Here is a 16561-nt window from a genome sequence, read left to right on the forward strand (position 1 = left end):
TAAATAACATAGACGGAGATGAGAAAACAGATTCTAAGAAAAAGAAGACAGACCACCAACTTCTAATATTTTCGATGAACGTCTACTTTCCTTCTCTTTAGCATTATATCCGACGAGGATTCTTTCATCAATCCCATGGGCTTGTTCACTTGTTAGGCTTCATGGATTGGGCCGTCCAATTGGTTCACTAGATTCATAACAAATATATATGATGTCTTAAAAGGATCTAATCACAAATGGAAGAAGAAGTATCCCGATTAACAATTAAGCAAGACGTTTGAACTACAGAAGAAAAGGCTCTTGGCTATCAAGAATCTACTAAATGATATCAACATTAAGGGTTGATCTTTGGGTTAATTCAGATCATTCCTTAAGTAAAATTTGGGTTAATTAAATTTGCATTGTTTAATACGTAACCTTCTCCATGTATGCATATATGTGGCATGATTGTATCCATCAAATTGTGTGATTACAATTATAAAATTTCCTGTTCGATCAGAATCTTGATATCGTACTTAAATACCAGCTATCGATCCAGGCCTACAGTTCCTGCATATTCCTTGTTGTTTATATATATTACTGTAAGATAAAATTAATGTCTATATATGTCGGGTGTCTAATCCTAAATTGAGATCCAGAGAGTATATACCCACACTGAAATCTTGTTTCTAACAGCAACTCGTTACATATCAAGCTACCAATCCATCCAGATGAAATTAAACATTCTCGACCGATTAATTTAAAAGTGCCAGTACTGAAATTGATCATATATTAATGAAACATGGACACATCGACAGTGGAAGACGCACCTGCTTCGATTTTGATACCTTTTTGAGACATCAATCGACCCCGGAAAGCTGCTTCTCAGACCCCTCGTGAATGAGGGTTTGTAATTACTAATTAAGATTGGAGATTTTTACTTTTAAACCCAGGAATCAAGAATAGTATGTGGAGCATTTTAGAGAGTAAAATAAGTGAAGTTACTTAACTATTCATTATGCAATTTATAAACTGTTTTGTTAACAAGATATTTTCTAATTCCTAAATAAGTGTTAATTAGATAAAAGACATACACTATTAGAAAAAAGGCCTTCAATGACTTGCTCACAATGACATGCATCAATTTATGACTTACAAATGTGTCTGCCATTAAAAAAAACTCATATTTTTAAAAAAATTAGAGGAGTTATGACTTTTATTTTTGTAAGTCATTAAATCAGTGTCAAAATTTCAAAAAATAACCCTTGCATGTCATATTTGAGTATCATCTTGCAATCTCAAATAAAATAACTAATACACGCCTATTATTTCTCAAATATTAACGAGCCTTCTCCCTTCTCAAAATAAACACTCTGCCCTCCTCCCTTCTCCCCCAAAATTGACGACCACCACAGCCGACACCTAAGCCGACCGTCCTCCACCACCACCGCCTAGCTAAGACGTCGGTCCTCCACCACCACCGCCGGCGCTAGGGTGTTTCTCCTCCAAGACATCGCAACACAAGCTAGGGTTTAGAGTTGATCTACAGTGAGGTATGTGCCTTCAAATATTGTTAGGGTTACGATTAATGTTGTTAATCGGTTAGGGTTTCATCAGTTAATTAGTTATTTTTGCTGAAATCAGTTAATCAGTTAGGGTTTCATCAGTTATTTGAATGCTTGTTTTGCTAAATCAGTTAATTAGTTAACTAGTTGTTTTGCTGAAATCAGTTAGGGTTTCATCAGTTATTTGAATGTTTTGCTGAAATCAGTTATTTGAAAACTTCATATATGATGTACATACTACAGTCTGGTAATATATTTTCCGGTAATATGTGTTGTTAATTAGTTATTTGCTTGTCTTGTTATTGATTGATAATCGTACAATCAATAATATTATGCTTAATAAAACGAATATTAAGTGCCTAGCGTGTAAAATGTAAAGGTTCTAATAGTTAAGTAAGGATAGTTGGGTATAGTGTTATACTATTGAGTGTTTATGCTTGCTTGTAGAAACATATGATTTGTTTATGATTTCCTACCTGGTGTTGTATTGTGTATACATTTTACATTTAGGTTAAAAGTTTGATTTTTTTTTTGTCATGGTGTCAAGTAGAAACACATGGGCATCGATAAATCATGGATTTCATTTGATAGACTATCAAATGCATATGACGAAGGTATGGAGGCCTTTTTAGAGTTTGCACAAAGCAATAATCCAAACTCAAATGTTATACCATGTCCTTGTAAAAATTGTATCAATTTGTGTCACCACTCTATTGTTGATGTCCGTTATCATTTATTTGCCCATGGTTTCAACGAAAATTATAAGGTTTGGTCTTCTCATGGAGAAAAGCTTTCTAATAACTCTAGGCCTCCCTCCTTTGATGATAACCATACAAGTGATTATCACTATACAAAGGAAATGCTAGATGATGCCTTCGCCTATGTTGACAACGAACCCGAGTCTTTGAAATCACTCCTTAAAGAATGTGATAAGCCACTTTATGTAGGGTCAAAGTATAATGCACTTAGTGGATTATTGAAATTCCAACATTTGAAGGGTCGTCTGATGCTAGTTTTGATGCATTGTTGGGTGCCTTAAAAGATGTCTTACCATTAGATAGTACGATCCCTAGCTCGATATATGAGGCCAAGAAGTTACTAAAAGGAGTAGGTCTACAATATGAAAAGATTCATGCATGCGAAAACTATTGTATTCTATTCTGGAAAGAACATAAGGACGCTTCTCAATGTCCAACTTGTGGCGCCTCCCGTTGGAAGAAAAATACCAAAAACGTTCCTTCAAAAGTTTTGTGGTATTTTCCTCCCATCTCTAGATTTAGAAGAATGTTTTCGTCACCAGAAATCGCACATGATTTAACTTGGCATGCACGAGGCCGAGTCAATAACGGTAAGCTAACTCATCCTCGTGATTCCCCCGATTGGAAGCTTGTTGACAACACGTGGAAAAAATTTGGAAAAGAAGATCGGAATATTAGATTAGCTTTTTCTGCCGATGGTATTAATCCTCATAAGTCATTAAGTTACAAGCATAGTTGTTGGCCTATTATCCTAATAACATATAATTTTTCCTCTTATTTGTGCATGTCAAGAAAACTCATGATGTTGACTCTATTGATATCAGGGCCATACCAACGTGGTAACAATATTGATGTCTACTTGAAACCATTGATAGAAGATCTAAAACTCTTGTGGAAACAGGTGTTAAGACATTTGATGCTTATAAGAAAGAATATTTCAATCTAAGAGGAGTATTACTTTGGACTATAAATTACTTTGGGAGTTTTGGGAAGTTCATCACGGGCATTCACAGAATCAACGTGATTTGATCTTTGTAGGGGTATGGTACTAAAACCCGGTTCTACGACCCTAAATCTATTATGTTTGGCTTATTTTATTACACGGACTAATACAATGCTATTGGGCTGAGGGGGTTTTGTGGAGGTAACCCTAACTAGACTAGGCCCATTAGGGTATCATGATGGTGGCCATGAGGCTCTCTATATAAGGAGGTCTCCACCTCCTTGTTAGAGGGTCATGCTCAATAAGAGCCACCACCACTTTTTGTGTCTGTGAACAAGAAATCCTTAGGATATCTTAGCAGTCACCTCCACACCCCCAAAAAAGCCATCGCAGGTCTCACCGTTGCAGGTCACAGCCGCAACCTTGGAAAAGAAGATCAAGACGTGGTTCGTTCATCTCGAAAATCCGTGGAAACATCGTCATGGATCAGGTTAGATTCATTTCGTGCTTCGACAATCTTCGTTATCGTTTTACAGCTGCATCAAAAGACATAGTTTTCCATGAATGCATAGGTCATGCTTTTTAATTAATTATAAATATCAAATTTTCTTTTATAAAATAACATTATGATTACTAACAACGGCCAGGTCCGAGTCAGGAGGTTAATGTGTATCCCAAGCTGGTGGTGATCATTTACTGTTAACTTTTATTGACGTGTTCCCAATGATGTTAATGATGATTGACAGCAAAATGGGTTGTTGATGCTGCTATGTTCTTACTTAAGGCTCACTTTATTCTGGATCAAAAAGGAGAAGGGGGGGGGGGGGATTATATGTAAAGAAACTTTTAATCAAGAGGGGATATCGAAGACATTACAAATTTTGAATTCAGTTATCAGATTGTTGTTGTTGTTATAAGGTTAGCTAATTAGTTGGTGATTAGCCATAGTTAAAACTTTTTTATTTCCGTTATGTTTATCTCGTAAATTAATTTGATTTCAATTGTGTTTGTCGCATATCTGAATCTGATAAAAAATACTACATGCATTTATCAAACATAATAAGTAACTAATTCAACCGCAAGACAAATGAAGAAAACATGCAATATAACACAACAAAACATTCGCAACCTATTACTTGCTCACAGTAATCAACTTTGGAGCTCATTTTTCTCAAAGAAGTAACACAAACAAAGTCTACATATAAAGTAACATAAAGACGTTTGTCTTGTAATTTCTTCGGCCCCCTTCCTCAACACTTGATCTTCCTATACATCCCAGCTGTATGGCGGGGTTATTTTAAATGCCGAACTGGGGAGAGACCTCTCCCTACAACGCATCATCCTAATCTCCACATTCGCACGTTGTATATTAAAAAGTTGGATCCCATCAGGAGTGATTAGCGGGCAGTCTCCCAGGTATATCACAGAGAGGCATTTGCAACCGCTGCCGAGAGCTAGTAATCCTCTGTCGCAAAGCCGTAAACATCTATTCACATGGATTCTCTCCAAACTTTGACAGTTCAATCCAATTGACTCCCAACCAGCGAGTGATATCTTTACACAACATTCTAAGTTCCAGTCTTGAAGCAACGGGCATCCTTTTGAGATGTGTATGATATCATCATTCCTAACAAAACTGCACCCCCAGATATTAAGGATTTTAAGATTTGCAGCACCTCCTGAACTGATGGACGCGAGAGCACGTCCCCTGATGCTAAGTGGCCACCTACAAAAAAGATTTAAATATTCGAGCCCCCCTCCACTTACAACTTCACTTAAACCCGCATACAACAAACAATCATTGGCCTCTAAAAAAGCCAAGGTGGAAGAACACCCTTTAAAGCCTTCACCAAGAATTTTTGTGCATCCTGTTATTCTGAGTGCTCTAAGTTGACGGCAATTGCGTTGAGAGATTGAATTCCATGGTCAGTTATTTTGTCACACCAAACAAGACTAACTTCTTTCAAAGAGTTGCAGGACTTGGTTAAGATTTCTAACCCACTGTCGTCAATAGAACTAAATGAAATATAGATTAACGACAAAGATAGACAGCCAGAGGCAATGGAAGAAAATCCTACATTGGTGATTTTAGGACAACTATTAAGACTCAAAGAATGCAATTTAGCACCATACTTTTGCAAAAGAACTAAACCTGAATCATTGACATTGTCGCACCCGGACATGTACAATGACTCTAATTGCCTAAAACGGTTAAGCAATGTATCAGCTGTAAGGGAATCGATTTCACTATAGAAGTTTCCTAACCTTGGTAAGAATCTAAGTTCCAAGTGTTTAAGACTTGAATTTTGAATATCAAGAAAACGATGACAAGTTAGACCAAAAGATTCTCGATCAAGATTAGAGTCTACTTTTTCAAAGATCTGATATTCAAGTTCATCAGGGAGGTTTGTGAAACATGAGCGTTTTTTGCTAGATTGAGAACCTACACCCATTTTTTTATAGTTGGTAAGTTGTCGGTCGTCCGTATCTTGGTTTGAATCTATATCGACATATGTGTACAGAACATGACACTTGAGCAAAAGAATGTCCCGGATAAGCTTCAGAAAAAGATACCTCTTAGCCTTTAGATGGACGGAATTAAATAACTAACCAAGTGAAAACCCTTTTGGATGGATTTATGACATTCAGAACCTAATGCAGAAAATCTGAAGATGCTTAACTGATCAAATGTATCTGCGTGATCTGTTACAACAAACAAGAGGATGCATTAGATAATAATTAGCTATAAAATTCACATTGAAATATAAAATTTTCTCTGATTATAAAAATCAACCCTGCTATATATGACAAGCTATAAATAACTAACCAAGTGAAAACCCTTTTGGATGGATTTATGACATTCAGAACCTAATGCAGAAAATCTGAAGATGCTTAACTGATCAAATGTATCTGCGTGATCTGTTACAACAAACAAGAGGATGCATTAGATAATAATTAGCTATAAAATTCACATTGAAATATAAAATTTTCTCTGATTATAAAAATCAACCCTGCTATATATGACAAGCTAACCAAAAGATTCCCGATCATGATTAGAGTCTAGTTTTTTGAAGATCATATACAAAGGGTCATCAGGGAGGTTTGTAAGACATGAGCGTTTTTTTCTACCTCGAGAACCTACACCCATTTCTATATTTAGCTGGTAAGTTGTTCGTATCTTGGTTTGAATCTATATCGATACTGCTTCTTTAAGATGAACTATGCAAGATATATTGGTTTCAGCAATTGAAGAGGATGTGAATCAACATATGTGTACAGAACACGACACTTGACATTCAGGACAAAATGCAGAAGCTAAAACCTGAAGATGCTAAACTGAAAAGTATCCGCATGATCTGTTACAACAAAGAAGATGATGCATTAGATAATAATAAGTAGCTATAAAACTCACATTCAAATATGGAATAATCTCTGATAATAGAAATCAATCCTGCTATATATGACAAGCAACAATAGAAATCCATCACATAAACATAACATGCTACGGAGTACTATCTTTCCCGTCATTATATATAAATTATAAATAGCATATCGAATAAACTCTGATCATGTATGTTTTATCTTTAATATGCTAAAGCCCTATGGAATCTTACAAAAACTGAAGTCAAATCATAAAAGTTATGATAGCATAAAATTAATCTAAATAACATAACATATTTATTTTCTCATAATAAAGAATCGATTTTATTTTCCTTACCTCCGTTCTTCAGCTTTGCTACGGAACCAAAATACGCCTCCTAGTGAGACAATTACAGGTGTCACGCGTTTCTGTTGAGCTAACCCGATCATTCCTTTAAGTTAATGTTTAGGTTGATTATTAGAATTTAGAAGTATGCGATTCATTCTGTAATTATCTAAATGTGTTGAAGCGTTGCGTCATTTAACCCATATATACCCGTCTCCATGTATGTTTTATATGAGTGTGTCGATCAAATTGTGCAATTCCAATTTAAAAAAAAATTACCTACTCGGAATTTGATTTTCATTCAATACCATGGTATCAATAAAGAATTCAGTAACTGATTTGGCAAACCCCAAGTCACCATGCATCATCACTCATCAGTCTGACTAAGGATCCACACTATCGAATTGAATATGATCGATCAGGCTACTCCACAAAATCAAGTCGACCTGAAACTCCGATTCAACTTTTATCAAGAAAAGCGAATAATCACATATCAAAGGAGGTCTGGATCAAGAGGTATATTAGAACAAACATTGCAATTGACTGCTGCACTGATCATTTTCTCTGTGATTCTTGCTAACCTCATTAAATCCCAAAATTAAAGGTCGTGTAAAATCAGAGAATGAACTACTTTTAATATCGATTCAGTTAAAACGAAGAACATGAAGAACCATGGATGCACAATGCTAATTTAAAACAGGTCAGGCTAGTCAGCAGAAGAATACCAAGGAACGGAGCACATTTACACACCAAACATGAACACAAAGAACAAGGTTCAATCTATTTCAAGTTTGTCAGCGAAACAATAGGACGAAGGACGTACTGGTCCAGTTTCTAGCTTCACTCGAGATCAGATATATTTTGGTCCGATGGACATGAAGTACCAGAATGAAATAGCATAAGTATTCAATTAACAATTTAGGAAGATGTATGAACTACAAAAGGAAAACCGAATCCACTACAAAATTATCAACGTTAAGCGGGGGATTGTTGGGTTAATCCTGATCATTCCAAGTTAAATTTTGGGTTAATATTGTACCATTTGATTATCTTTTTTTTTTTTTTGGGGGGGGGGGGGGACCTTTCCTTTATATGATTTGATGAAGTACAAAATGATTACAATAAAGTGGCAGACAAACGGGTAACAACCTGCACCGCAACCCCCTTGATTATCTAAATGTGTTGAAGCTCGTTTAAAACATAACCGTCTCCATGTATGCATATATATCACGTGATTGTATCGATCAAATTGTGTGATCCAAATTAATAAAATCCTAGATTCCTTCTTGTTTAAATTACACATCTCCACATAAAATGAACGGAAATCTTGTCACTAAACCACTAGATCATGCATGGTACTAAACCTAATCAAGCTACACCCGTGAAAAACATTTAGCACCGGTGCCATCCTGATCGATTTATCATCTATTTCAAAAGGATCAAATAACCTCTGATCATGTATGTTTTATATATCTTTATAATATGCTAAAGCCTTACGAAATTTTACAAAAACTGAACATTTATACTAGACCGGATCGATTTACAATTCATTTTAAAAGGACCAACAGTGAAAGACGCACCTGATTGGACTTCGATACCCCAGAAAGTTGTTTCGTGAATTAGGGTTTGTAAAGACTGGAGGCTGAGAAACTGATGTGCCGTACTTGTGTGCAGAGGTTTTACTACCCAGGAATCAAAATAATACCGTAGGGGTTATTATGTTATTATGTTGTCTTTGCTAGTATATTTTAATCAGAGAGGGTAAATTAGCAAGTAAAGTTACTTAATTACAACCAAATAAAGCCTTAGGCTGAGGGGTGTGGGGGGCGCGAGAGGGGGCGTGAGTGGGGGCGCCATCCAATAATATTGTGACGTGTGGCAGAGAGAGAAACTTGATAAGATGGGTATTGGTAGTGGTGATAGCGCCCCGGGGCATGGTGTGGAGGGGCGCGAGAGGGGGCGCGAGCGGTTTATTTTTTTATTTTTTTATAAATGTATTAAAAAAACGTATTATTAAAAAAACAAGTAATTATTTAAACAAACACACATTAATTAAAAAAACACATTAATATATAAAAAAAATTAAAGTACTAAAAAATTAAAAAAACACATTAATTAAAAAAAATTAAAAAAACACATTAACATTATTCTTATTCTTCGGCTTCGTCTTCTTCGATCAAAAGAACGTCTCCCTAACCTTTGTCCAAAAGACCTTGCTCTTTTGGTAGTCGGCTGCAAAATTATGTAAATAAATTTGTAAGCCATTTAACTTTTTTATTTAACTTTTTATTTACATCGGTTGTTCCGGTGCCGACCATAAATCGTCGTAAGGGTAATCTGAATCTAGGTTTGGGTACCAATTTCCAGACATGTTTTTAAAAAAAGGTTTCGAAGATAGGGTGATTTTGGGTTTTGGGTGTGGTGTGTGATATTCGTTTTGGTTGTAGTATGTGAGAATGGTTGTGTTTGATATGTATTGTGATATATGTATTGTGATATATATAGATGATTTTGTTAAAAAAAAAAAAATATTTTTATTCATTATTAAAGCCTTCCAACGGCTCTTTCCCATTTCCCACAGCCACTCACGCGCGCGAGCCTCCTGGCGCCTGCCTCGTTTTCCGCTCTCGCGCCCCTCTCGCGCCCCTCTCGCGCCCCGGTGGTGTGGCTCTCGCGCCCCGGGGCGCTATCGAAGTCCCTCACGCGCCCTGACTAGCGCTCCGCACCCCTCAGCCTTATAGCTATTTTCAAAACCAAAAACTATTCATAAATGAAGTAATTTACTAATTTATATATATATTTTTGTTACAAAATTCAAATAAATGATTTTTTGTCGAATGACTATTCATATATTGTGTGTTTCATGTAAATATAGAGTAATAAAACTATATGAAAAGATCGATGTTGATTTAATTCGATCTTATTTGAGGAGTTTAAACAACAGGCAGTTTTGGTCTTATTAAAATTGAAAATGCCAGTGAAAGTCAAGATCCGAATATAGTTGATACGGATAAAAACATCAACGTCCGGCCTTAAAGAGGCGCGAGCCGCACCTTCGGCAGAGGCACTTTGTGGGGGGGGGGGGGGGGGGGGTTGGGGTCAAAATTTTTTTTTATATATTTTTAATATGTGTTTAAAAAAAATTATTATGTATTATAACTGAATTTTGATCCCTCTTAAAACTATCGGGCCAAACAAATTTTTATTCTAAATCCATTGTCTATAGTTTCGATTATTGGGCCAAACAAATATGGTAAAACCAATAATAATAATAATAAAAGAAAAATAATTAGTTAAAAAAAAGTGTGATGCTTCGTCGTTCTCAACCCCCCCACCCCCTCCCAAGTTCCAACCCTCCTTATTTAATTCCCTGCCATGAGTAGGGTACGGTTTAAGTTTTAACTATTTAATTATTTTATTTTATGGTTGTTTCACTATTCGGTCGAACGATTGGATATTTGAATAATATAAGCTGCGAAAAGGTGATCAGACAATTTGTTGCCAAGATTGTTAAGAGAGTTTCAAGAATAATCGGTTAACGGTTAGCTATTATTGTATTTGATTTTATTACTATATTTTCGCTATTTCTATTGTTATAGCGTTAATGTCGTTTAAAAAATTAGCTTATAGATATCGTTACTCGTTAGGGCCTATGGGCATATTAATTTATTTCAGCTCGCCGATGTATCAAAATTAACAGAGACGGTCCTGGTACTATTACTATTATATCTAGACTTCGAGCCTTCCACAAATATATCATACAACTACTATATAAGTTACAACAATTGTGAAGGCTTAAGATGATTGAGAGGATCTTACCATCCATAATTAACCAAATTGGTCTTGCGTTAATGATCCAGAAAATAGAATCAAATTGGATTTCAGTTTGGATAACCTTACTTCTTTTTCAATGTACTCACTATACTTGATCATTTTACACTCACTGAATTGGTTATTCCTGTTGTCGTACTCACTTCTTGGTCTCACACTTGCCCCAGACGATATTGCGCCACACGAACTTGCCTCAAACGAACCTAGATTTGTTTCGTTTCATAAATTTGCTGATTAACTCTTCAGTTTTTGGAAGGTTCCACAGGGTTTCACATATTAAAGATAGAATTTAGATGATCCGAGCTTATTTGATATCGTATATCAAGCATGTTAGGTGTATCTGATGGATTTGTATATTTCTGTGATCAGACAAAATTCCAAATTTCAAGATTTATATCTATTTATTATCTAATGTATCCTCTTCTTTGTTGTAACAGATCATGTGGATACTTTTCAATTTTGAATCTTCAAGTTATAACTTCTGCATTAGATATTGAAGGGCATAAATCCATCCAAAAAGGTTATATCTTTGTTGTTGAAAGATTTAATTCCATTCATCTAAAGGCCAAGAGGTTCTTTTGCTGCTGCTTATTCCGACATCCTTTTGCGCAAGTGTCATGTTCAATACACATATTTAGATTCACATCCTCCACAATTGCTGAAAGAAATAATCTTGCAGTTTTCATCTTAAAGAAACAATGTTGATATAGATTCAAACCAACATACATACAACTTACCAGCTATATATAGCAATTGGTGTAGGTTCACGATATAGAAAAAAAAGCTCATGTTTTACAAACCTCCCTAATTAACTACTGTATCTGATCTTAGAAAAACTAGACTCTAATCTTGATCGGGTATTTTTTGGTCTAACTTGTCATCATTTTCTTGATATTCAAATTTCAAGTCTTAAAACACCTGGAACTTAGAACATTGTTCGGATTCGATTGGATTGAAATGTCAAAGTTTGGAGAGAATCCATGTGAATAGATGTTTAAGTCTTTGCGACAGAGGATTACTAGCCCTCGGTAGGGGCTGCAAACACCCATCTGTGATATACTTGCTGTAGGGACTGTCCGCTAATCACTCCATCTGGGATCCAAAATTTTAAGATACAAAGTGTGAATGTGGAGATTAAGATGCTGCGTTTGACGAGTATTCTCCCCAGTTCGGCATTTAAAATAACTCCCCCATACAGGATGTCGGAAGATCAAGTGTTGAGTAAGGCCGGCCAAATAAATTACAAGGCATGCGTCTTTAAGTTACTTTATTTGTAGTTGTTTGTGTGATATAGTTTTCTTCATTTGTCTTGTGGTTGAATTAATTACTCGTCATGTTTGATAAATGCATGTAATGTTCGATCGATTCAGAGATGCAACGGACACAATTGGCATACTCAAATCATCATTAACAAACATATCTGCTTTATGTGGGAACAGATTAATAATAAACAGACTAACATACAATATTAAACGAGATAACCATAAAGAAAATAAAAAGTACTAACTATGGCTAAGCACAAACTAATTAGCTAATTATAATAATAATCATTCGATAACTGAATTCGAAAGTTTAATTGTCTTCAATATCCCCTCTTGATTAAAAGTTTCTTTACATAGAATCGTTTGGTCTAACTTGTCATCGTTTTCTTGATGTTCAAAATTCAAGTCTTAAACGCTTGGAATGTCAGCACATACCTTGGTCAGGAAACTCGTATAATGTTCATATCTCTATCAATTCTTTTGTGCTTGATAAGTTGGTTAACCATTTTAGGCAATTAGAGTCATTGTCCCTGACTGAGTGCGACTATGTCACTGATTGAGGTTTAGTTCTTTAGCAAAAGTATAATGTTAAATTGTGTTCTTTGCATCTTGGAATTTGTCGTCGACTCACCAATGTGAGATTTTCTTCAATTGCAGCCGGATGTCCATCTTGGGTCCGTAGGCCTTGTTTGGCACGGGTCATTGAAATGGTGGATGCTAGAAAACTCAAACTAGTTCCGTATTTTGGCATGACGTAACAACTTTGAAATTTTCTTCTACGTCACTAGACAACACTGATGTTATTTGCACAAGTTTTAGGGTCAGCCTTTTATAAATGACGGATCACCTAGAAACCAAAAACAAAAATTCTTGAACTGGTGTGAAACTATTAGTCAATCTGCCCCTTAATCCTCCATGCTTTTTTATTTACAATAAATGGGCAAAAATAAATTATGTTTATGTATTTTATAAAAATCTTCAAAAGTTTGCAGGTTTTGATTTTTTTCATAAATGAATTTTGTTTTATTCTTATGTGAAAATTATACATTAAAATAGAAATAAACTTGTTTTACTCTTTTTATTTATTATTTATTATTTTGTTTGTACGGGTGTTCTGGTCATTTTACACTAACCTAACAGAACATAACTAACGGTATTAGTAAGTTGGACCTAAATAGCAAAAAGACAGTAAAAAATGAAAGCCTAGAGATATCTCAGTTTGTTTGCATCTGGGCTTACATGACCAAATTCCTAGAAACATCTAACTTTAACTAAATGTTGTCGATCTAGAATCTGTTTTGACGGTTAACGAAGGAAAAAACCAATAGACCGTATCACTTGTAAGAATAGACAATATCAGTCAGGCATGTCAAATGAACACAAAAGAGTTGAGATTATCCTTAAAAGGTGTCACGGTTACACACATTTTAGTCGTCCTGGTCTTCATCTTCATCAAAATCCCTAATCCTCACATCAGCATCTTCTCCAAATTGAATGCAGTTGTCAATTTGCGAAAGAACATAGTGTATGCTGTAAACAAGACAATGTTCATACTAGTTAACTTGTATATTAAATAGATTTAGCTACTAATTAAATAAAAAGTTAAAGACACAACTTTATATATATATATATATATATATATATAATGATAATTTACCTGCTTTCTTTCCTTAAATCAAGTGGCACAAAACTCACCATGCTATACTGATCCACCTGGTACGCCAAAATACGTTATGTTACAATTTAAAAAAAAAAACAAAAAAAAGCATAAAACCAGTACTCATTTTTGATGTTCAAAACTAATAACTTAGAACTAACCAACTCAATTAAGGCTTTATTGAGCTTCTGAAACTGCGGGCCCATGCGCTGATTCAATTCTGCCAGCAGAGTTTGAGGCTCTGGGTTCAAGAAACTAGTGGAAATAAACAATATAAAGTTGATTATAGCTGAAATATATTAAAAAGATGATAACAATATAAGATGTAATATAGCAACTAACTCTTCAATGTCTCTTTTACGAGTCACGAGGTCCATTTTCGAGAGGATGTTAACATGAGGTAATTCAAGTTGGATCATTGCAGAGAGTGAAGCCATACAACCACTAATAAACTTGGTCACATCCGTAACAAACTAAAACATATTATAAAAAAATTTATCGGGTCAAAATAGCCACTACAATTAAATTAAATAAAAAAGAAAGCAACTACAAACCTGGGAATCAAGCAAGTACACAGCACAAACATTGAAATTCTTTCGCTGCAAATGCTCCACAAAGTTTTTAAGAACCGGGACATGAGAAAAGAGTTCTATCTGACCTATACAATGAAACAATATTACAACAACTTAGTTTCTATAGATTTAAACACGTTTAAATGGTAGTATAAAAGTCATATTAAGTATTTAAGTGATACCTGGACAGTCAAATACGAGATAATCATCTTCCATGTAATGTTCCAGCTCTTCATCTAACCACCCATCCAAATTTTCTTCAAGGTGTCTAGTTAGTGAGATTTAAGGAGTTCAAAACATACCAGACGGGTTGACCACCAACCACTATGTTGTCCATTTCTTATGTGTTACATACTAAATGATACTATTAGCATATGATATTTTTTTGAGTAAAGATATTTTAAACATTCGAATAGACCTCGGCCAATTTGAGCTAATTACTTAGTTTTACCCGAGATAAAATATAACCTCAAAAAAACCAAAAAAAGCAGTAAAAACAAGCGGGAAGGATACTCCATGCAATACAAAAGACCACCATTTGGACCAAGTCCAAGCTCTTCCATAACATCATCCAAAGATATAAGTTCCCGAATATCTACAACAATATATGTAACCGTGAATATAAAGTGGTTACATACTAAAACTGTCAAGAAAATATACAAAAAAAAGACGAATTTACCCATGGCTATAGGATAGTCAAAATTCTCAGCAGCAGGATCGAGGTTAACAATGTGAATTGTTCGCTGAGTAGCTTGACAGTGTTGGTACAAACTTGAGCAATAAGTAGACTGAAAAATACAAAAAATAAAAATAAAAAAATTAGTAACTTGGAAACTAAAACTGAAACATATTAACTATACTGTAACAAGATTATTATTTTAACCTTCCCGCTTCCAGCAGGGCCGATTACCAACTGAGCATAGCCCATAGCTACCTCCTCTTTGTTTTGATCTTCAAATCTTCCGCTTTACCCCTTATGAACAGAACTTTGTCTACAATTATAACAATTTGATCCTCATCAGTTTATTTTAAACATAACTTTATGCAGCAAACCATTACAGAATCACGCAGTTACATCAAATCATAGCTAAACATCAACAGAAGAGATGGAAAAACAAAGAAGAAACAATAATCGCAGCAAACCCAAACTAGGGATGCAAACGAACCAAACGTTCGGCAAACGGTTCATGAACTGATCGGCGGGAAGGTCGTTTATGCCGTTCGTTTAATATATAAACGAACATGAACAGAGACCATGGTCATTCAATTGTGTCCGTCAGTTCATGAACGTTCGGTAATTTGCTTATTTACGTTCGTTAATGTTTGTTTGTGTTTGTTCATTAAAGATTTTTAATGCCTTTTCTAATCGTATCGTATACATTTAAGCAAAACTATAGTATTAACTATATAACAAACAAATATATATATATATATATATATATGTGTGTGTGTGTGTGTGTGTGTGTGTGTGATTATATTTATACATAAAATTAACATAAGTATATAATAAATGTTTAAAAAACACACATATACTTGGTAGTTGGTCCGAACCATTGGCAATGACAATTTTCGGTTAGCTACCATTCACGAACAAGCTCACTTCCTTAATAAAAAAAACATGAACAAAATTCCTTTCAGTTAGCTGTTCGTGAACCGTTAGCTTGTCCGATCAAAGCTTAATAAAACAAACACGAACAATGCCTTGTTCGGTTCGGGTTCGTTTACAGCCGTAACCCTAACTATCAAACTATCACTTCAATCTAGCAAATACTTTTCCCTTGTTACAACAGAGTTCGTAAAAGTTTCAAATAACACGAGCTTGCAATTAGGGTTTCAATTATTACTTGTGACATGAATAGATTAGGTTTTGGTGAAAAAGATTCGAAATTTATGAAATTGACAGGTGAATATGTATAAACGATAGTAAATTAACATCATAAATAGCAAATTAAGAGCAATAAAACAGTTGAATATGATGAATTTTAGGGCGTACCTGAAGGAGGCGAGAAAGAACAAGGGTTTTGGTATGGCGTGTGTATTTGCAAATAAGGGGTTTTTCAACTCTGTTATTTGTTTTTATTTGTTTTTATAATAGATATCCGGATACACTCGTATTTTGATTTAGGGAAAACTGTAACGTATGAGAACACTCGTCCAAATGCACGAGAGTGCAATGAGATAGGACCAGTTCAAGGATCCAACTAGTGAACATCACTTACTCGTCTAGTCTGTCATCGTCACCATGGTGCATCTGAAACTAAATGTTGAGGCCAAGATTGAATTTGAGT

At 35.0% G+C, this 16561-nt stretch overlaps 1 protein-coding gene and 1 pseudogene across 1 annotated transcript; both read right to left on the reverse strand.

Moving 5' to 3' along the window:
* Window positions 1–4288: 4288 nt before the first annotated feature.
* Window positions 4289–5698, reverse strand: LOC143617638 (F-box/LRR-repeat protein 12-like; annotated as a pseudogene).
* Window positions 5699–13352: 7654 nt separating this feature from the next.
* On the reverse strand, window positions 13353–16355 carry LOC143617631 (GPN-loop GTPase 3-like). Its single transcript, XM_077090129.1, has 10 exons — window positions 16267–16355; window positions 15157–15265; window positions 14953–15061; window positions 14787–14868; window positions 14456–14541; window positions 14256–14359; window positions 14044–14174; window positions 13863–13956; window positions 13702–13757; window positions 13353–13574 (listed from the first exon to the last, which is right to left on the reverse strand). Exons 2-10 carry the CDS (start codon window positions 15199–15201, stop codon window positions 13472–13474), a joined length of 810 nt encoding a protein of 269 aa, XP_076946244.1. The 5' UTR covers window positions 15202–15265; window positions 16267–16355; the 3' UTR covers window positions 13353–13471.
* Between the last annotated feature and the right edge of the window lie 206 nt (window positions 16356–16561).

The sequence above is a fragment of the Bidens hawaiensis genome, unplaced genomic scaffold (genome assembly GCF_021521415.1).
Source record: "Bidens hawaiensis isolate Kalapana, Puna unplaced genomic scaffold, B.hawaiensis_p1.1 tig00056090_1, whole genome shotgun sequence".
Lineage (NCBI taxonomy): Eukaryota > Viridiplantae > Streptophyta > Magnoliopsida > Asterales > Asteraceae > Bidens > Bidens hawaiensis.

Coding starts and splice junctions, on each gene's coding strand:
- LOC143617631 (XM_077090129.1), bottom strand. CDS start 15,201: ATGGGCTATGCTCAGTTGGTAATCGGCCCTGCTGGAAGCGGGAAG. Junction 14,869..14,952: donor TGACTATCCTATAGCCATGG/GTAAATTCGTCT, acceptor ATATTGTTGTAG/ATATTCGGGAACTTATATCT. Junction 14,175..14,255: donor TGTACTTGCTTGATTCCCAG/GTTTGTAGTTGC, acceptor AATATGTTTTAG/TTTGTTACGGATGTGACCAA.